Below are 22,309 nucleotides of genomic sequence, written 5' to 3'. Positions count from 1 at the left end.
ATGCCTCAAAGCAAATGTGATGAATTCATCTTAATACTGTCCTTTTTCAGGCTTTCCCTTTTAAAGGGCAAAGTCCTCGCAGGGTCTTTTGTCCTAATGACTGTCTGGTTAAAGTGAGGTGACTATAATTTAGGAAAACTATTTATTTACAAATGGACTAGAATAAGTCACTCATTTTTAAGTTGGGATATAATTAAGATAATAAAGGATGAAGTGATTAATAAATGTTTAATATAGATTAGAATAGGCCGTGCAACTAATCATATGTCCTGAGTTCCAGTTGAAACTGGGTGCAAGTTCATGCCCACGCACATACACTCTTATCGCCCACATTCTTGCCACTGTTTACGTGGCTTCTTGGCCCAGGTCTGAAGGACAACACCAGATATGAAGTCAGAGTCCAGGGAGAAAAAAGCAGCAGAAGGAACCTTCCTGGTGTTACCTGACGGCACCACCACCAAGCTGCGACACCACTACAAAGGCTCCTCCATGCGTGTGCTCGTACCACCTGGCTTGGTAGGCTCGTACCCGCCTACCAAGCCAAAGACTTAGGTCCACTGGACCGACACGCAAATACCACATTTTCAACACTCCCCGTTGTCGGTTAAAAACATAGCTATGGGCTGCACTTTGGACACACCTGCTGTAGGAGCTAGCAGCTACACAACAGCTAAGCTAAAACTGCACATTTTAGCATATCAAATAATTATAGTTGCTTAATACGTACACAAAGTCTCCAAAACAGAAGTCTGACAGAAAGTATCCAGTGACAAACGTGTCCGCATGGTTCAACTTTCTGCGCCATGAGCTTGACTTAATGAATTATTGTGGCCACTAGGTGTTGTGAAAGATCAAATTACCATTGCAAAAGCATCCGTCATAAGTTTAGTGTTTTTCTTATATGTGTGTCAATATGTGTAAGCATCCTTTGTGGCTTTCACCAGTAGCTAGCTATCGCTATAAGGGTCAGTCGATATCGCTTTGGGGTCTGCAACCCTAATGCCGCCCTCCAGTGGTCCACAGAGGCTAAAAAGGCTTTCATTGACCTCAAACATGACCTGTCCTCCACCTCCGCTTTTGCTGCCCTTTTTCTTGGATGTTTCTGAAAGTGCCTTTTTTCAGAAACAAAAGGGGGAGGAAGTGTGGGGGGAGCGGGAAGAGCTGGACGAAGTGGCTGGGGAGAGGGAAGTCTGGGCTTCCCTGCTTAGGCTGCTGCCCCCGCGACCCCACCTCGGATAAGCGGAATCAAGATGGATGGATGGAGGAAATGACTGCCGTCTGATAATCACATTAATAACACAATAACAATCATGTGTCTGAGTACACCTTTTAATCACAATTAATCTAACACGTCATGTTCATGATGAAATATAAAGTTAGTAAACATGTGAGAGTAAGAAGTAAACAAACCTGTTCTGTGTAACACAACTTGAGGTTTCTTGAAAACAGCGTCCAGTAGTTGACGTAGTCTTTTGTTGTCTTCTTTGGTCCGAGAAAGTTCCTCTTTGTACTCTGCTATCGTTCTTTCACACATTTTCACACAATCACAACACTTTACACTCACACTTGATCTTAACTAAGCGATGTGTTGATCAAATCCGCCTCTCTTTGTTAGCAGCTAACAAGCTAAGCTAACTAGCATGCTAAGCTAACTAGCGCGCTAAAACAATTAGTATGCAAAGCTAACTAGCGCGCTAAAACAAGTAGCAAGCTAAGCGGGCCTAATAATGTCCAAAGTTGAGTGAGACGAGTGGAGTTTATCCTGACACGGAGGATGAATAAAGTGTAGTTAGTAGCGAGGCTTAGAAGCGTGTGTGGAGTAAAGGAGGACTTTGCTGCAAAGCGCATATCCTCCACGCATGCGTCACTTAGGGGCGGGGCCAAAGAGACAGAGTGATGGGCAAGTCATGAACGAACCGTTCAAAATGTATGTTTTCATGGTGTCTACACAAAAAACATGGCAACAAATGATATTTCCAAATATATCGAACGTATTTGACTTTTAATCAGGTATATATGAAAATAATGAAAAAGTATTGTTATTAATGCACTTATTTTCGCTCTTTTTATCTGCCACACATGTTTTATAGTGTTTTATGCTCATAATGTATTATCTAACCACAAAGATGGACCACTATTTATAAGAACTGGCTGTTGGCTTGCCTTACACAGTCCTACAGAACATGTGATTTCCTATTCCAGCAGATACTATACTTGAAATTACAAACAACCGAACATCAGACTGTAGAACATTGTGTCATCTAGTTATTAACAATTTTAGCAGCTTTGGTTCATTATCATCCATTATACAGATGTGCATACAAATGTGAGTTTTGTGGAAGAAATTAAAGTAATATGAAGGAATAAAATAAGCTTCATCAATCAATCAATCAATGTTTATTTATATAGCCCGAAATCACAAACGTCTCAAAGGGCTGCACATCTCCTCTGTAAAATGATTTTGTGTATAATCTCTCAAATCTCCTGTTTTCATTTTGAAGTTTACACAAAGATGAAGATGAAAGTAAAAAGGGTGACGTGCTTTTGAAGAAGGAATAATTATTTGCAAGTAATTTCTCAGTTTGGTGGTTTTGATAAGACAGAAATATTGTTGGACTCAGAAATGATTTCAGTCCTTCATGTTGACGTTACCAGTTCACCTCCAAGGACTCCATGTATCATCACAAGTCCTTCAGCAATGATGAATGTAGATATTATCAATCACAGGGAAATTATTTATTATTATTTTTAGGTACTATGCACCTTCGTTTTAGCTGGAAAAGGGCGAGAATAGCCTACATCTTCCTCCAGAAGAGAACATGTCTGTGACCTCTCAGATGATCCAGAAACTGGAACCTCCCACTAGGGGTGTTGCTAAGCATAAAGCTGACTAGGACACAGCCCCCACTATAATTACTTTGGACCCCTCCAAAACACACACACACACACACACACACACACACACACACCACGCCACACACACCACACACACACACACACACACACACACACACACACACACACTTACACGTGGCACAATAACACATAGTAACATAAATCAAAGCTAGAACAAAATAAGTGTCATGACCTGTCATAGTAGATCAGACCTTGTTGTGGTTTGTGTTGTAATGTTCATGATTGCTGCTCACATGCTTAGTATGTATTACACGTGACACATCCTCCTGCTGCAACGTGACATTCATGCATGACATCACTCCCGGAGAGGCAGGAATAAAGTAAATATTGCATGTTTTCATTTAGGACAAACACAAAGACTTTAACTTGGATTAGTGGTTTGAAAATAGTAACGCTTTACTTGTTACTGAAAAAGGAGGTCATATCAGAGCATTGCGTTACTAAGTAACACGTTACCAGCATCACTGGATGTGCCCCAGTATCAGGGGCGGACTAATGGACAGTCCTAGGAGAACTTTATTCAAAGTACTAGAACAAGACTGCAGTCCCTGTGAGGAGCCAGGTCACATGTATACTTCCATTTGATGTCATCGACCCTTGTCTGAAAGTTGGACCTTGAAAATTGCTGAATGTCATCGTATCAAATAGGACACAGATGGTGCTATATCTCTCTTACACGGTGTCAGTCACTTTACAATTTAGGGCCCTGTTGCTCACCAAAATACTGACTTAATGGACCACAATGGAAACAAGCCTTTTGGCTTTTTGTGCCATCCATTTGCCTTTTTAAAGCATTACATGGATTTAATTATTTAAGATGTCAATAAACTTCTCAATCAATCAATCAATCAATGAAACCCCCCACTTGGCCGTCAGTGTCCTGTCCGTTACAACTTCTTCACAACTCCCCAAGATAGGAGACACTTGGGAAGTGGACCCCAGGGGCTGGCGTATGTATGTTTATGTGGTGTTTTATGAGCCCTCACATTCTGTGGATGTCAGCATGATGGGACATTGTTTACCAGAGACTGGCTGGGTGAGGACACACAAGGCCCACGCAAAACAGGAACAACATTCTTTCTACAAAACACCAATTGTGATGCACCATTAGATACTGAAGTAAATTAATTAACTCATAATATGTTTTACTTATGGTGAAGGTTTATATTCACCTTGGAGAAAGCCAACGACCAAGTTGAAGTAAATAGTAGTATTTCAGTTTGAGCACATAATAAGATAAGACCCCTTAGTTTGACATTGCAGGTGGGCTGGATCACTCCTCATAGGGAAGAGGCCCTAATTTGGACTTCGGAATGCAGAAGTGATAGCACTATCCTTGAAGTCCTATCCTTGAGAAGAGACTACATGTCATAATTATTTCCCTTGAAGCAGAGACAAATGTGTGTGCGTGTGTGTGTGTGTGTGTGTGTGTGTGTGTGTGTGCGTGGTGTGTGTGTGTGTGTGTGCGTGTGTGTGCGTGTGTGTGTGTGTGTGTGTGCGTGGTGTGTGTGTGTGTGTGTGCGTGGTGTGTGTGGGTGTGTGTGTGTGTGTGTGTGTGTGTGTGAGTGTGTGCGTGGTGTGTGTGTGTGTGTGTGTGTGTGTGTTTTGGTGCAAACATGGTGCTTGTATTGTGAATCAATATCCTGTGATTCCTGGACAAAAGGTTGGCTTACTGATGATGTAATAGCAAAAATCAACATTTTCGTGGTTCTTGTTTTGGTTAAAGATTCATCTTCAAGTATTTTTCTGACGTGTTTCTGCTGTATTGCTTTGTTTCTTCTGCCTGTCTCACTTTAGTAGATGCATCATATTCAGACTAATGTCTGGCCTTACTTAGAGTGTGTTTACTTTTCCTAACTAAGAGTTTCCCGCTTATCTCCAAGCCTTCCTTCCCCCATGCATTCCTGAGCTAAGATAAAAGGTGTGTGCCTCACCGACACTCTCCTGTAAACAGACAACTTTTGTCTTTTGAAGCCTCAAATAAATACTCAAAAAAATAAGTATTCTCTGAACATTTGTTATTAAATAGATTATTAAACTGTAAAACAACAGACACAACGGGCAGCTACAACCCTAAACTAACACCCTCCCCGGATTGCTAATAATCAAATGTAAACAATCAAATGCAGATACTTTTTCTTATGCCTTCTGATCTCTCTCTCTCTCTCTCTCTCTCTCTCTCTCTCTCTCTCTCTCTCTCTCTCTCTCTCTCTCTCTCTCTCTCTCTATGTCCACTACTTGCTGTCCATATCCTACCCCCCCCCCCCCCACACCCCTGATTGTAAATAATGTAAATAATTCAATGTGATTATCTTGTGTGATGACTTTGTCACCCATTCTGTTCATAACTTTTATGAACATAATTTCTAGGCGCGTTGAGGGGATTCGGTTTGGTGGCTGCAGGATTCGGTCTCTGCTTTTTGCAGATGATGTGGTCCTGATGGCTTCATCTGGCCAGGATCTTCAGCTCTCACTGGATCGGTTCGCAGCCGAGTGTGAAGCAACTGGAATGAGAATAAGCACCTCCAAGTTCGAGTCCATGGTTCTCGCCCGGGAAAGGGTGGAGTGCCATCTCCAGGTTGGGGAGGAGATCTTGCCCCAAGTGGAGGAGTTCAAGTACCTCAGAGTCTTGTTCACGAGTGAGGGAAGAGTGGATCGTGAGATCAACAGGCGGATCGGTGCGGCATCTTCAGTAATGCGGACGCTGTATCGATCCGTTGTGGTGAAGAAGGCAAAGATCTCAATTTACCAGTCGATCTTCATTTCCATCCTCACCTATGGTCATGAGCTTTGGGTTATGACCGAAAGGACAAGATCACGGGTACAAGCGGCCGAAATGAGTGGGTCTCTCCCTTAGAGATAGGGTGAGAAGCTCTGTCATCCGGGAGGAGCTCAAAGTAAAGCCGCTGCTCCTCCACATCGAGGAGACAGATGAGGTGGTCCGGGCATCTGGTCAGGATGCCACCTGAACGTCTCCCTAGGGAGGTGTTTCGGGCACGTCCGACCGGTAGGAGGCCACGGGGAAGACCCAGGACACTTTGGGAAGACTATGTCTCCCGGCTGGCCTGGGAACGCCTCGGGATCCCCCGGGAGGAGCTGGATGAGGTGGCTGGGAGAGGGAAGTCTGGGCTTCTATGCTTAGGCTGCTGCCCCCGCGACCCGACCTCGGATAAGCAGAAGAAAATGGATGAATGGATGGATGGGCTGCAATGGTTGTGTTCTCTCGGATGCAGAATTGTACACCTTTCCTGATTGTCAGCTCCCAGACAGTGGTCGAGGAGCGCAGGGGAGACATTCCCTTCAGGGCCCATGTATTGTCGGGGGTAACACCCTCCACTTTACCCGGCAGTGGGTCCTACAGTTCCGCTGTTGGGTCGGAATGATGACCCAACAGTTGTCGATTCGTTGCAATTCTGTCACTTTATTTATGTTTTCCACGAAGTCAACCGGACATCCACTAAGCTACTAACGCTCCTGCACATTAACTGCTACCACTCCCTCACCTCACTTGCCCACTCACTTACTCAGTCACTCACCTCACATACTGCCATTCTTAAAGGAGCACACACACTCTGGATGAAAAATAAAACATAATTACACTCCAGCATAGTAATAAACATACAGTTCCATATACATTCAACATAACTGAAAGGATGCAGCATGGCTAGTAGGAGTCAATATAAGGGGAATGCAATAATGTAGCTTGTCGTATAAATTGCAAGACTGTATCAGTCCATGTGTTTAGTGCACACATTACAGTCCAGCCAAACAGCCCTGAAATGTTTTTAGAATATCCAACACTCAGGCTACAATTTATGAGGAGAAGCAATTAGCATTTTAAAATATAATGGTAGCTGAGTTCCCTGTAATAACTCCAAACACTCAAAGAAAAATACATCCATTGCATTTTACACCATAGTGCAAACAATAACTATTGTCAAGTTGTTGTTTTTTAAGTATAAAACAATGCTATTAGCTTGAACAACTTATACAGTATATTTCGTAAGTGCATTAAAAACAGTACTGGTTAATTATTTTCATATATACCTGATTTAAAGTCAAATACGGTTTATATATTTGAAATATCATTTGTTGCCATGGGGCAGCACGGTGGCACAGGGGTTAGTGCATGTGCCTCACAATACGAAGGTCCTTAGTAGTCCTGAGTTCAATCCCGGGCTCGGGGTCTTTCTGTGTGGAGTTTGCATGTTCTCCCCGTGACTGTGTGGGTTCTACTCCGGCTTCCTCCCACCTCCAAAGACATGCACCTGGGGATAGGCCCCTCCCACCTCCAAAGACATGCACCTGGGGATAGGCCCCTCCCACCTCCAAAGACATGCACCTGGGGATAGATTGATTGGCAACACTAAATGGTCCCTAGTGTGTGAATGTGAGTGTGAATGTTGTCTGTCTATCTGTGTTGACCCTGCGATGAGGTGGCGACTTGTCCAGGGTGTACCCCGCCTTCCGCCCGAATGCAGCTGAGATAGGTTCCAGCACCCCCGTGACCCTAAAAGGGACACGCGGTAGATAAATGGATGGATGGATGGATTTGTTGCCATGTTTTTTGTGTAGACACCATGAAAACATACATTTTGAATGGTTCGTTCATGACTTGCCCATCACTATGACTCACGGCCCCGCCCCTAAGTGACGCATGCGTGGAGGATATGCGCTTTGCAGCAAAGTCCTCCTTTACTCCACACACGCTTCTAAGCCTCGCTACTAACTACACTTTATTCATCCTCCGTGTCAGGATAAACTCCACTCGTCTCACTCAACTTTGGACATTGTTAGGCCCGCTTAGCTTGCTACTTGTTTTAGCGCGCTAGTTAGCTTAGCAGGCTAGTTAGCTTAGCTTGTTAGCTGCTAACAAAGAGACGCGGATTTGATCAACACATCGCTTAGTTAAGATCAAGTGTGAGTGTAAAGTGTTGTGATTGTGTGAAAATGTGTGAAAGAACCATAGCAGAGTACAAAGAGGAACTTTCTCGGACAAAAGAAGAGAACAAGAGACTACGTCAACTACTGGACGCTGTTTTCAAGAAACATCAAGTTGTGTTACACAGAACAGGTTTGTTTACTTCTTACTCTCACATGTTTACTAACTTTATATTTCATCATGAACACGAACATGACATGTTAGATTAATTGTGATTAATAGGTGTAGTCAGACACATGATTGTTATTGTGTTATTAATGTGATTATCAGCATTAAAATACAGTAGCGTAGTAGGCCTTAATTATTCATTAAAAACAATGAAGACACGTTATTTAACAAGTATATTTTATATTTTTAGTTACTGTAACATTACACACAGTTTGAACAGTAACACGGTGTTTGCATGTAGGAAAATAAAACACTGTACTTAAATAATGAAACAATATTTGGCGTACCACTAGGTGATGCCTGCGTACCACTAGTGGTACACGTACCACAGTTATAGACTCCCTGCACGGTCGGTTCAGGAAGACATGATCAATGCACGCGTGCGCAAAGACAACGTCACTTCCTTTTTAATTGTTTTACGTCAGTTGTGTTCCTGCATGTTGTCACTAACATAGTTTTCTTTTTTGTAATCTTTACTTGAATAACAATGTCAATCAATCAATCAATCAATGTTTATTTATATAGCCCTAAATCACAAGTGTCTCAAAGGGCTGTACAAGCCACAACGACATCCTCGGTACAGAGCCCACATACGGGCAAGGAAAACTCACCCCAGTGGGACGTCAATGTGAATGACTATGAGAAACCTTGGAGATGACCTCATATATGGGTAACCCCCCCCCCCCCCCCCCCCCCCTCTAGGGGAGACCGAAAGCAATGGATGTGGAGTGGGTCTGACATAATATTGTGAAAGTCCAACACATCAGCGAAAGTCCAGTCCATAGTGGGGCCAGCAGGAACCATCCCGAGCGGAGACGGGTCAGCAGCGTACAGATGTCCCCATCCGAAGAACAGGCTAGTGGTCCACCCCGGGTTGGGAGCAGAGTAGAAAAGAAAAGAAAAGAAACGGCAGATCAACTGGTCCAAAAAGGGAGTCTATTTAAAGGCTAGAGTATACAAATGAGTTTTAAGATGAGACTTGAATGCTTCTACTGAGGTAGCATCTCTAACTTTTACCGGGAGGGCATTCCATAGTATTGGAGCCCGAATAGAAAACGCTCTATAGCCCGCAGACTTTTCTTGGGCTCTGGGAATCACTAATAGGCCGGAGTTCTTTGAACGCAGATTTCTTGCCGGGACATATGGTACAATACAATCGGCAAGATAGGCAGGAGCTTGACCGTGTAGTATTTTATACGTAAGTAGTAAAACCTTAAAGTCGCATCTTAGGTGCACAGGAAGCCAGTGCAAGTGAGCCAGTATAGGCGTAATATGATCAAACTTTCTTGTTTTTGTCAAAAGTCTAGCAGCCGCATTTTGTACCAACTGTAATCTTTTAATGCTAGACATAGGGAGGCCCAAAAATAAAACGTTACAGTAATCGAGACGAGATGTAACGAACGCATGGATAATGATCTCAGCGTCGCTAGTGGACAAAATGGAACGAATTTTAGCGATATTACGGAGATGAAAGAAGGCCGTTTTAGTAACACTCTTAATGTGTGACTCAAACGAGAGAGTTGGGTGGAAGATAATACCCAGATTCTTTACCGAGTCGCCTTGTGTAATTGTTTGGTTGTCAAATGTTAAGGTGGTATTATTAAATAGATGTCGGTGTTGAGCAGGACCGATAATCAGCATGTCACCTAGCGGCAGCATGTAAATACTAAAGAGTGCAGGGCCAAGAACCGAACCCTGGGGAACTCCGCACGTTACCTTAACATAGTCCGAGGTCACATTGTTATGGGAGACACACTGCATCCTGTCAGTAAGATAAGAGTTAAACCAAGACAAGGCTAAGTCTGACATCCCAATACGCGTTTTGATACGCTCTAATAAAATATTATGATCAACAGTATGGAAAGCGGCGCTAAGATCAAGAAGCAGCAACATAGATGACATCCATCGTTAGCAATAGATCATTAGTCATTTTTGCGAGGGCTGTCTCCGTAGAGTGATTTGCCCTGAAACTGGATTGAAAAGGTTCACAGAGATTGTTAGTCACTAAGTGTTCATTTAGCTGCTGTGCGACAATTTTTTCGAGGATTTTCGAGATAAACGGAAGGTGGGACACCGGCCGGTAGTTTACCATGAGGTCAGGATCGAGGTTAGGTCTTTTGAGTAGAGGATGAATAACCGCTTTTTTGAATGCTAGGGGAACTAGCAAAACAAAACTTTGTATGCAGTGTTATTTCATTTTACATTTCAAAAGAGTTTTGTGGCTCCCATTGTTTTCTTTTATTTATGAAACGGATCAAAATGGCTCTTTGAGTGGTAAAGGTTGCCGACCCCTGGACTAGACCAACAAGCTTTGACTTGTGATTTTGCAAGAATCTCAATAAATGTGACATGTTGATAGGGAACACAATCTACAACTAGGTTAGTATATTACACTTTTACCACTAATTTAAAGGTATGGCTATTTTCATGCAAAAAAGAACTATGGGATACATCCTCTGTCCTAAAACAATTAGAGCTAGAAAATTGAGGTATCACTGCATTTTTAAAATTATTTTCATTGATCCCTTGATTGTGTGCAGTTTGGAAAATGGAGCCGAGGGTTCAAAATCACTGTTAAGGGCTTGTCCGGGAATTGAACCCGGGACCTCTCGCACCCTAAGCGAGAATCATACCACTAGACCAACAAGCCCCAAAAAAATCAAGTTTCATCAAAAAATCTCATGAATTGTGAGATTTTAACAGGGAATTCATCCTGAAACTGGGTTAGTATATTGCACTGTTACCACTAATTTAAAGGTATGGCCATTTTCATGCAAAAAAGAACTAAGGGTTACAAGCTCTTTTGTAAAAAATTAGAGCTCATAAATTGAGGTATCACTGTATTTGATTTTATACATTTTCATTGATCCCTTGAGTGTGTGCATTTTAGAAAATTGAGCTATGAGTTCAAAAGCACCGTTAAGGGCTTGTCTGGGAATTAAACCCAGGACCTCTCGCCAGGGGCGCCGCTAGGGATTTTGGGCCCCATGAAAAGAATCTTTACTGGGCCCCCAACACAGCGGCAACATTTTTGATGCTATTTTACATACAATTATGCATTTTAATGGTATTTTTGACTATCATTACCATATTTTTGAAAGAAGAACAGCATCACAGTTTTATAAGTATTATAATTTCATCATCATTAGGGGCCTCTCTGGGCCCCCCTCCATCATGGGCCCCTAGAATCCGTCTCCTTTACCCCCCCCTTTTCGGCGCCCCTGCCTCTCGCACCCTAAGCAAGAATCATACCACTAGACCAACAAGACCCACAAAAAATGTGTTCAACAAAAAATCTCATGAATTGTGAGATTTTAACAGGGAAATCATTCTGAAACTGGGTTAGTATATTACACTTTTACCACTAATTTAAAGGTATGGCTATTTTCCTGCAAAAAAGAACTAAGGGTTACATCCTCTGTCCTAAAACAATTAGAGCTCGTAAAGTGAGCTACCACTGTATTTGATTTTATACATTTTCATTATTCCCTTGATTGTGTGCAGTTTGGAAAATTTAGCTATGAGTTCAAAAGCACTGCTAAGGGCTTGTCCGGGAATTGAACCCGGGACCTCTCGCACCCAAAGCGAGAATCATACCACTAGACCAACAAGCCCCAAAAATTATCATTTTAGATAAAAATCTCATGAATTGTGAGATTTTAACAGGGAAATCATTCTGAAACTGGGTTAGTATATTGCACTTTTACCACTAATTTAAAGGTATGGCCATTTTCATGCAAAAAAGAACAAAGGGTTACATCCTCTGTCCTAAAACAATTAGAGCTTGTAAATTGAGCTACCACTGTATTTGATTTTATAAATTGTCATTGATCCCTTGAGTGTGTGCAGTTTGGAAAATTAAGCTAAGAGTTTTAAATCACTGTTAAGGGCTTGTCCAGGAATTGAACTCGGGACCTCTCGCACCCAAAGGGAGAATCCTAACTCTAGATCAACAAGCCCTACGGCAAAAGCTACCAAATTCTCAAAAAAGTTTATATTTTATCTGGTGAAACAACCTGTAACTGCACTTTTATTAACAACAATTTTGATTCAGTCCAATTTTCATGCATAAATGAACAAGAGCTTTTTCAGTAATTGAACCCCAGACCTCAGGCGAGAATCATACGACTAGACCAACAAGCTCTGACTTGTGATTTTGCAAGAATCTCAATAAATGTGACATGTTGATAGGGAACACAATCTACAACTAGGTTAGTATATTACACTTTTACCACTAATTTAAAGGTATGGCTATTTTCATGCAAAAAAGAACTAAGGGTTACATCCTCTGTCCTAAAACAATTAGAGCTTGTAAATTGAGCTACCACTGTATTTGATTTTATACATTTTCATTGATCCCTTGATTGTGTGCATTTTGGAAAATTTAGCTATGAGTTCAAGAGCACTGTTAAGGGCTTGTCCGGGAATTGAACCCGGGACCTCTCGCACCCTAAGCGAGAATCATACCACTAGACCAACAAGCCCTGAAAAATATAATTTTAGATAAAAATCTCATGAATCGTGAGATTTTAACAGGGAAATCATTCTGAAACTGGGTTAGTATATTACACTTTTACCACTAATTTAAAGGTATGGCTATTTTCCTGCAAAAAAGAACTAAGGGTTACATCCTCTGTCCTAAAACAATTAGAGCTTGTAAATTGAGCTACCACTGTATTTGATTTTATACATTTTCATGGATCCCTTAAATGTGTGCAGTTTGGAAAATTAAGCTAAGAGTTTTAAGTCACTGTTAAGGGCTTGTCTGGGAATTGAACCCAGGACCTCTCGCACCCAAAGCGAGAATCATACGACTAGACCAACAAGCCCCGAAAACTATCATTTTAAATAAAAATCTCATGAATTGTGAGATTTTAACAGGGAAATCATTCTGAAACTGGGTTAGTATATTACACTTTTACCACTAATTTAAAGGTATGGCTATTTTCCTGCAAAAAAGAACAAGCGTTACGAGCTCTAGGACCTCTTGCACCCTAAGCGAAAATAATACGACTCGACCAACATGCGCCGCAAAAACATGTTTCAACAAAAAGTCTTACGAATTGTGAGATTTTAACAGGGAAATCATTCTGAAACTGGGTTAGTACATTGCACTTTTACCACTAATTTAAAGGTATGGCTATTTTCCTGCAAAAAAGAACTAAGGGTTACATCCTCTGTCCTAAAACAATTAGAGCTTGCAAATTGAACTACCACTGTATTTGATTTTATACATTTTCATTGATCCCTTGATTGTGTGCATTTTGGAAAATTTAGCTATGAGTTCAAGAGCACTGTTAAGGGCTTGTCCGGGAATTGAACCCGGGACCTCTCGCACCCTAAGCGAGAATCATACCACTAGACCAACAACCCCCGAAAAATATAATTTTAGATAAAAATCTCATGAATTGTGAGATTTTAACAGGGAAATCATTCTGAAACTGGGTTAGTATATTACACTTTTACCACTAATTTAAAGGTATGGCTATTTTCCTGCAAAAAAGAACTAAGGGTTACATCCTCTGTCCTAAAACAATTAGAGCTCGTAAATTGAACTACCACTGTATTTGATTTTATATTTTTCTTTGATCCCTTGGGTGTGTGTCGTTTGGAAAATTAAGCTAAGAGTTTTAAATCACTGTTAAGGGCTTGTCCGGGAATTGAACCCAGGACCTCTCGCACCCTAAGCGAGAATCATACCACTAGACCAACAAGCCCTATGGCAAATGTCACCAAATTCTCAAAAAAGTTTATATTTTATCTGGGGCGACAACCTGTAACTGCACTTTTATTAACAACAATTTTGATTCAGTCCAGTTTTCATGCATAAATGAACAAGAGCTTTTTCAGTAATTGAACCCCAGACCTCAGGCGAGAATCATACGACTAGACCAACAAGCTCTGACTTGTGATTTTGCAAGAATCTCAATAAATGTGACATGTTGATAGGGAACACAATCTACAACTAGGTTAGTATATTACACTTTTACCACTAATTTAAAGGTATGGCTATTTTCATGCAAAAAAGAACTAAGGGTTACATCCTCTGTCCTAAAACCATTAGAGCTAGAAAATTGAGCTACCACTGTATTTGATTTTATACATTTTCATTGATCCCTTGATTGTGTGCATTTTGGAAAATTTAGCTATGAGTTCAAAAGCACTGTTAAGGGCTTGTCCGGGAATTGAACCCAGGACCTCTCGCACCCAAAGCGAGAATCATACCACTAGACCAACAAGCCCCAAAAATTATCATTTTAGATAAAAATCTCATGAATTGTGAGATTTTAACAGGAAAATCATTCTGAAACTGGGTTAGTATATTGCACTTTTACCACTAATTTAAAGGTATGGCTATTTTCCTGCAAAAAAGAACAAAGGGTTACATCCTCTGTCCTAAAACAATTAGAGCTTGTAAATTGAGCTACCACTGTATTTGATTTTATACATTTTCATTGATCCCTTGGGTGTGTGCAGTTTGGAAAATTAAGCTAAGAGTTTTAAATCACTGTTAAGGGCTTGTCCAGGAATTGAACTCGGGACCTCTCGCACCCAAAGGGAGAATCCTAACACTAGATCAACAAGCCCTACGGCAAATGCTACCAAATTCTCAAAAAAGTTTATATTTTATCTGAGGAAACAACCTGTAACTGCACTTTTATTAACAACAATTTTGATTCAGTCCAGTTTTCATGCATAAATGAACAAGAGCTTTTTCAGTAATTGAACCCCAGACCTCAGGCGAGAATCATACGACTAGACCAACAAGCTCTGACTTGTGATTTTGCAAGAATCTCAATAAATGTGACATGTTGATAGGGAACACAATCTACAACTAGGTTAGTATATTACACTTTTACCACTAATTTAAAGGTATGGCTATTTTCCTGCAAAAAAGAACTAAGTGTTACATCCTCTGTCCTAAAACAATTAGAGCTAGAAAATTGAGGTATCACTGCATTTTTTAAAATTATTTTCATTGATCCCTTGAGTGTGTGCAGTTTGCAAAATTGAGCTGAGGGTTCAAAATCACTGTTAAGGGCTTGTCCGGGAATTGAACCCGGGACCTGTATATATATATATATATATATATATATATATATATATATATATATATATATATATATATATATATATATATATATATATATATATGTATATATTTATTTATTTTATTATACATATAAATAAAATAAATACTTGAATTTCAGTGTTCCGGAGGCTATCCAGTAGATGGCAGTATTGTCCTGTTTAACTTCTCCATTCATGAATGAGTATATAATTTCGGCCACCGTGTTCAATGGAGAAGTCTGTTCTACAAAATGTACAGGCAACATAACCCTTACCCTTCGAACTGTCCTGGATGAACTGAAATTCTTGTTTCCATTCGTTTTGGAACTTGCAAGCGTATTTCTTCATCTTGCTCGTCGACGGCGTCGCCATGGCTGTAACTTCCTCGTTCTTCTTCTTCGTCTCCTTGTTGTGTGCGCAGTTGTGCACTCTACTCTCTAAAAGCCGTAGATGTTATGACGTCATTGGGCAGGCAAGCTGTTTATATTGTGGGAAAGCGGACGTGAGAACAGGCTGTCCCCACTCAGTCTCAGGTCCGCATTGATCTGGAGGGGGCGTGGCATCCAGCTCCGGCTGAATTCCGGGAGTTTGTCGGGAGAAAATTTCTGCTGGGAGGTTATCGGGAGAGGCGCTGAATACCGGGAGTCTCCCGGTAAAACTGGGAGGGTTGGCAATTATATATATATATATATATGTATATATATATAGACCTCCATGAAAAATAAAAACAAAGGACCCAGATATCCCTCGCCTGGACGCGGGTCATCGGGGCCCCCCTTTGGAGCCAGGCCGGGAGGTGGGGCACGATGGCGAGCGCCTGGTGGCCGGGCCTGTCCCCATGGGGCCCGGCCGGGCACAGCCCGAAGAGGCAACGTGGGTCCCCCCTCCAATGGGCTCACCACCCATAGCAGGGGTCATGGAGGTCGGGTGCGATGTGAGCTGGGCGACAGCCGAAGGCAGGGCACTTGGCAGTCCGATCCTCTGCTACAGAAGCTAGCTCTTGGGACGTGGAACGTCACCTCGCTGGGGGGGAAGGAGCCTGAGCTAGTGCGCGAGGTGGAGAAGTTCCGGCTAGATATAGTCGGACTCACTTCGACGCACAGCAAGGGCTCTGGAACCAGTAGAGAACTGGTTCCAGAGCCCTTGCTGTGCGAGAGGGGCTGGACTCTCTTCCACTTTGGCGTTGCCGGCAGTGAGAGGCGACGGGCTGGGGTGGCAATTCTTGTTGCCCCCCGGCTCAGAGCCTGCATGTTGGAGTTCAACCCGGTGGACGAGAGGGTAGCTTCCCTGCGCCTTCGGGTGGGGGAACGGGTCCTGACTGTGGTTTGCGTTTATGCGCCAAACCGCAGCTCAGAGTACCCACCCTTTTTGGATTCACTCGAGGGAGTACTTGAGAGTGCTCCCCCGGGTGATTCCCTCGTTCTACTGGGGGACTTCAACGCTCATGTTGGCAGCGACAGTGAAACCTGGAGAGGCGTGATTGGGAAGAATGGCCGCCCGGATCTGAACCCGAGTGGTGTTTTGTTATTGGACTTCTGTTCCCGTCACAGACTGTCCATAACGAACACCATGTTCAAACATAAGGGTGTCCATATGTGCACTTGGCACCAGGACACCCTAGGCCGCAGTTCCATGATCGACTTTGTAGTTGTGTCATCGGATTTTCAGCCTCATGTTTTGGACACTCGGGTGAAGAGAGGGGCGGAGCTTTCTACCGATCACCACCTGGTGGTGAGTTGGCTGCGATGGTGGGGGAGGATGCCGGACAGACCTGGCAGGCCCAAACGCATTGTGAGGGTTTGCTGGGAACGTCTGGCAGAGTCTCCTGTCAGAGAGAGTTTCAATTCCCACCTCCGGAAGAACTTTGAACATGTCACGAGGGAGGTGTTAGACAATGAGTCCGAATGGACCATGTTCCGCGCCTCTATTGTCGAGGCGGCTGATTGGAGCTGTGGCCGCAAGGTAGTTGGTGCCTGTCGTGGCGGTAATCCTAGAACCCGCTGGTGGACACCGGCAGTGAGGGATGCCGTCAAGCTGAAGAAAGAGTCCTATCGGGTTCTTTTGGCTCATAGGACTCCTAAGCACTTTATTTATCTATGAGCTCTAGTGCAATGCACACTGGCACTTTATCTTTATCTCCATACTGTAGATTTTATGCCTACATCAAAGTGCCATCTATGTCTATCAAGCTCCATGTTCTGATGTTTAAATGTTAGTTGTCTGGTTGTAGTTGTGTCTGCGCTTGTGTTTTTGTTCTTTTGTTTTTGTGTATGTTAAGAAAGCAATGATGCACTGTGCCCAAGACAAATTTCCCCGCGGGGACAATAAAGTTGAACCTTGAACCTTGAACCTTGAGGCAGCGGACGGGTACCGACAGGCCAAGCGGTGTGCGGCTTCAGCGGTCGCGGAGGCAAAAACTCGGACATGGGAGGAGTTCGGGGAAGCCATGGAAAACGACTTCCGGACGGCTTCGAAGCGATTCTGGACCACCAGTTTCCGCCTCAGGAAGGGGAAGCAGTGCACTATCAACACCGTGTATGGTGAGGATGGTGTTCTGCTGACCTCAGCTGCGGATGTTGTGGATCGGTGGAGGGAATACTTCGAAGACCTCCTCAATCCCACCAACACGTCTTCCTATGAGGAAGCAGTGCCTGGGGTATCTGTGGTGGGCTCCCCTATTTCTGGGGCTGAGGTTGCTGAGGTAGTTAAAAAGCTCCTCGGTGGGAAGGCCCCGGGGGTGGATGAGATCCGCCCGGAGTTCCTCAAGGCTCTGGATGCTGTGGGGCTGTCTTGGTTGACAAGACTCTGCAGCATCGCGTGGACATCGGGGGCGGTCCCTCTGGATTGGCAGACCGGGGTGGTGGTTCCTCTCTTTAAGAAGGGGAACCGGAGGGTGTGTTCTAACTATCGTGGGATCACACTCCTCAGCCTTCCCGGTAAGGTCTATTCAGGTGTACTGGAGAGGAGGCTACGCCGGATAGTCGAACCTCGTATTCAGGAGGAACAGTGTGGTTTTCGTCCTGGTCGTGGAACTGTGGACCAGCTCTATACTCTCGGCAGGGTCCTTGAGGGTGCATGGGAGTTTGCCCAACCAGTCTATATGTGTTTTGTGGACTTGGAGAAGGCATTCGACCGTGTCCCTCGGGAAGTCCTGTGGGTAGTGCTCCGAGAATATGGGGTATCGGACTGTCTGATTGTGGCGGTCCGCTCCCTGTATGATCAGTGTCAGAGCTTGGTCCGCATTGCCGGCAGTAAGTCGGACACGTTTACAGTGAGGGTTGGACTCCGCCAAGGCTGCCCTTTGTCACCGATTCTGTTCATAACTTTTATGGACAGAATTTCTAGGCGCAGTCAAGGGGTTGAGGGGATCTGGTTTGGTGGCTGCAGGATTAGGTCTCTGCTTTTTGCAGATGATGTGGTCCTGATGGCTTCATCTGGCCAGGATGTTCAGCTCTCACTGGATCGGTTCGCAGCTGAGTGTGAAGCGACTGGAATGAGAATCAGCACCTCCAAGTCCGAGTCCATGGTTCTTGCCCGGAAAAGGGTGGAGTGCCATCTCCGGGTTGCGGAGGAGACCCTGCCCCAAGTGGAGGAGTTCAAGTACCTCGGAGTCTTGTCCACGAGTGAGGGAAGAGTGGATCGTGAGATCGACAGGCGGATCGGTGCCGCGTCTTCAATAATGCGGACGCTGTATCGATCCGTTGTGGTGAAGAAGGAGCTGAGCCGGAAAGCAAAGCTCTCAATTTACCGGTCGATCTACGTTCCCATCCTCACCTATGGTCATGAACTTTTGGTTATGACCGAAAGGACAAGATCACGGGTACAAGCGGCCGAAATGAGTTTCCTCCGCCGGGTGGCGGGTCTCTCCCTTAGAGATAGGGTGAGAAGCTCTGCCATCCGGGGGGAACTCAAAGTAAAGCTGCTGCTCCTCCACATCGAGAGGAGCCAGATGAGGTGGTTCGGGCATCTGGTCAGGATGCCACCCGAACGCCTCCCTAGGGAGGTGTTTAGGGCACGTCCGATCGGTAGGAGGCCACGGGGAAGACCCAGGACACGTTGGGAAGACTATGTCTCCCGGCTGGCCTGGGAACGCCTCGGGATCCCCCGGGAGGAGCTGGACGAAGTGGCTGGGGAGAGGGAAGTCTGGGCTTCCCTGCTTAGGCTGCTGCCCCCGCGACCCGACCTCGGATAAGCGGAAGAAGATGGATGGATGGATGGATAAATATATATATATATATATATATATATATATATATATATATATATATATATATATATATATATATATATATATATATAATGTATATGAAATATATATGAAATACTCGAGTTGGTGAATTCTAGCTGTAAATATACTCCTCCCCTCTTAACCACGCCCCACCCCCCGGAATCGGAGGTCTCAAGGTTGGCAAGTATGAGCTAACTTGAGTCCAAAGTAGCATGATTGAAGTCCCCAGAAATGATGAAAAAAGCCTCCGGATGTTTTGTGTGTAGCCTTGATGTGATGGCGTGGATCATCTCACATGCATTGGCTGCATCTGCCCTCGGGGGAATGTAAACACAGAGGGAGATCACGTGACTGAACTCCCTCGGCAGATAGTATGGCCGGAGGCTAACAGCTAGTAGCTCCAGGTCCGGGCAACACAAGACTTTCTTCACGGAGATGTGTCCCGGGTTACACCAGCGGATATGATGAGCCCCCCACCTTTGCTTTTCCCACATGCTTTAGTTTCTCTGTCAACTCTCACTGCGGTGAATCCCTGCAGGTCCACGTTAGCATCCGGTACCAGATGGTTTAGCCACGTTTCCGTGAAGATAAACAGGCTGCTCTCTCGATACGCACGCTGGCTTTTTAGTCCATGAAGCTCGTCGATCTTGTTCGGCAGCGAGTTGACATTCCCCATGATGACGGAAGGAATGGATGGTTTGTAGCGCGTCGATTTTCCTCTCGCTTAGCCTTTAGCTTAACCCCTGCTTTGCAGCCCCGAGGATTCTTCCTCAGCTCGGCTGGAATGGAGTGTCGGAGTAGTATTTGAGTTGAGTAGATTTTTCACAAGGGGAAAAGTATGTATTAAATGATATTGCATTCATACCATAATTACAGGTGCAAAAATTAGGCATCATGCAAACGTTTAAATTTGGACCACAAGCGTGATTTACTAAGATCAAAATACCAAGCGCTAAACAGCGTGTGCAAACTATACAATTGCGTGTACTATTAGTGGGCGTGTTGCGTGTGATCTACTAAGACTGTGGACAGCCCTATTAAAATGAGGTTTTTGCGCAAATGATGTGGCTTTCACCATGGAGACACTCATTTACTGCACATTCACGTTCACGATGGTTTGAAACACGCAGCAGACAAATGTTAAAGGAATCACTCTTTCTGGTAATTTCACAAGCAGTCCTGAAGTGCATCTTCTATGGAACCCACTTTTTTAGCATGCTGAAGGGGCACCCTGGGACAGGCTGGTACGATCTGTGGGTGTGTTGTAAGAATTTTTATTCCACACACATATGAAAAAGAAATGTCAATTAAAAAGAGGAGAAGGTCAGAGATACTTCTGCTTGCTTACAGAAAGCTGAGTTTTATGTTGCTCAATGTGTGTTCCACTACTTCCTTAACGTAAATGACCGCCATAACCACAACACCAGGGGGAGCTCCACTAACCACGTTAAACCCAGATTCCGAACTAACAAAGGTCTTAACTCATTCTCTTTCTATGCCACATCAATGTGGAATGCGCTCCCAACAGGTATAAAAGAAAGGGCATCTCTATCCTCCTTCAAACCCGCAGTAAAAGTTCACCTCCAGGCAGCTACAACCCTAAACTAACACCCTCCCCGGATTGCTAATAATCAAATGTAAACAATCAAATGCAGATACTTTTTCTTATGCCTTCTGATCTCTCTCTCTCTCTCTCTCTCTCTCTTCTCTCTCTCTCTCTCTCTATGTCCACTACTTGCTGTCCATATCCTACCCCCGCCCCCCCCCCCCCCCTCCACACCCCTGATTGTAAATAATGTAAATAATTCAATGTGATTATCTTGTGTGATGACTGTATTATGATGATAGTATATATGATAGTATATATCTGTATCATGAATCAATTTAAGTGGACCCCGACTTAAACAAGTTGAAAAATGTATTCGGGTGTTACCATTTAGTGGTCAATTGTACGGAATATGTACTTCACTGTGCAACCTACTAATAAAAGTCTCAATCAATCAATCAATGATGATGAAGCAGATGTATCTGTGCAAGTGAACAATTGGATCCACAAGGGACAACAACCCTTTCCACAGACTACACACACATCAGAAACATAAATGTTAGAAGCCTACAACAATATATGTGAAGAAGACTTTAGTATTAGAAGTGAAGATGTGAGGTGAAATAAGTAGAAATGCAGCAATAAAAACAAGCAACTCCACTCACGATGGCTCTAAAGTTCAGTGATGTGTTGCTAACTTCAGCATTTTTCTTCTTTGTTGATGTTTTGCAGTAGTTAACATCCATGATGTAACAATGCTGCTAATCTACCACAGTCCACATTTTGTTAACCATTTTATTCATTCATACTTTTAATTGGATAATAACATCAATAAAATGTAATGGAAAAAATGTGTTGAAAAAAAACAATGAAAATAATAAGATGTCCTCTCTTCAAAGATGAGAAAATAGAATAAAATAGTAGCTACATATATAATTAGGGTTAGGTATCGTTTGAATTCAAACGATTCTGATTCCGATTCCGATTCTTTGTTTCGATTCCGATTCCTGACGATTCTCGATTCCAATTCTTTTAAGAGGCAGGGTAAAACAAAAGTTTAGGATATTTTAAATGAGCTAGCTAACCTACAGTCTTTCTGAATGAAATAGTCTGACATTCTCCATCAATTTTAATTCTATTAACTTTTTATGAACTTTACTATAAATTCCTCACAGGGCTGTTTTCAACTAGAATATAAATATCAAATCTATGAACTTGAATATAAATATTATAAATTATGAATACATTTTCCCAGGGGTACACTTTCCTCAAGAGAGCTTTATTTTTGAAAACCTCATGAAAACACATTTACACATAAGTGTATGATGCTGCAGGAAACCTCATGAAAACACATTTACACACACAAGTGTATGATGCTGCAGGAAACCTCATGAAAACACATTTACACACACAAGTGTATGATGCTGCAGGAAACCTC

The 22,309-nt window shown here is 43.2% G+C and overlaps 2 protein-coding genes and 7 non-coding genes across 14 annotated transcripts in view; 1 reads left to right on the top strand and 8 right to left on the bottom strand.

Moving 5' to 3' along the window:
- LOC133636332 (zinc finger protein 25-like) overlaps positions 1-1,871 on the bottom strand; it is a 341,291-nt gene extending 339,420 nt beyond the window's left edge. For 4 of the 6 annotated variants that reach the window (XM_062030272.1, XM_062030275.1, XM_062030273.1 and 1 more), the window contains exon 1: positions 1,411-1,871. In XM_062030272.1, the coding sequence (XP_061886256.1) occupies positions 1,411-1,534 (124 nt within the window). In that variant the 5' untranslated portion in view covers positions 1,535-1,871. Of the gene's footprint in view, positions 1-1,046; positions 1,279-1,410 lie in introns of all 6 variants that reach the window. The other 2 variants (XM_062030276.1, XM_062030278.1) reach the window with 2 other exon arrangements.
- Positions 1-22,309, top strand: part of LOC133636330 (zinc finger protein 25-like) — a 1,044,419-nt gene that overhangs the window by 270,436 nt on the left and 751,674 nt on the right. The window lies entirely within an intron of this gene.
- trnap-agg (transfer RNA proline (anticodon AGG)) lies at positions 10,605-10,676 on the bottom strand. The gene has a single exon. It is a non-coding gene; the product is annotated as a tRNA-Pro (tRNA).
- Positions 11,569-11,640, bottom strand: trnap-ugg (transfer RNA proline (anticodon UGG)). Its single transcript has one exon. It is a non-coding gene; the product is annotated as a tRNA-Pro (tRNA).
- Positions 12,439-12,510, bottom strand: trnap-agg (transfer RNA proline (anticodon AGG)). Its single transcript has one exon. It is a non-coding gene; the product is annotated as a tRNA-Pro (tRNA).
- trnap-ugg (transfer RNA proline (anticodon UGG)) lies at positions 12,784-12,855 on the bottom strand. Its single transcript has one exon. It is a non-coding gene; the product is annotated as a tRNA-Pro (tRNA).
- Positions 13,328-13,399, bottom strand: trnap-agg (transfer RNA proline (anticodon AGG)). The gene has a single exon. It is a non-coding gene; the product is annotated as a tRNA-Pro (tRNA).
- On the bottom strand, positions 13,672-13,743 carry trnap-agg (transfer RNA proline (anticodon AGG)). The gene has a single exon. It is a non-coding gene; the product is annotated as a tRNA-Pro (tRNA).
- Positions 14,197-14,268, bottom strand: trnap-ugg (transfer RNA proline (anticodon UGG)). Its single transcript has one exon. It is a non-coding gene; the product is annotated as a tRNA-Pro (tRNA).

This window comes from Entelurus aequoreus, linkage group LG20 (genome assembly GCF_033978785.1).
Source record: "Entelurus aequoreus isolate RoL-2023_Sb linkage group LG20, RoL_Eaeq_v1.1, whole genome shotgun sequence".
Taxonomy (NCBI): Eukaryota; Metazoa; Chordata; class Actinopteri; order Syngnathiformes; family Syngnathidae; genus Entelurus; species Entelurus aequoreus.
Note: the sequence above shows the minus strand (reverse complement) of the source record. Positions and strands in the feature narration are given on the sequence as shown.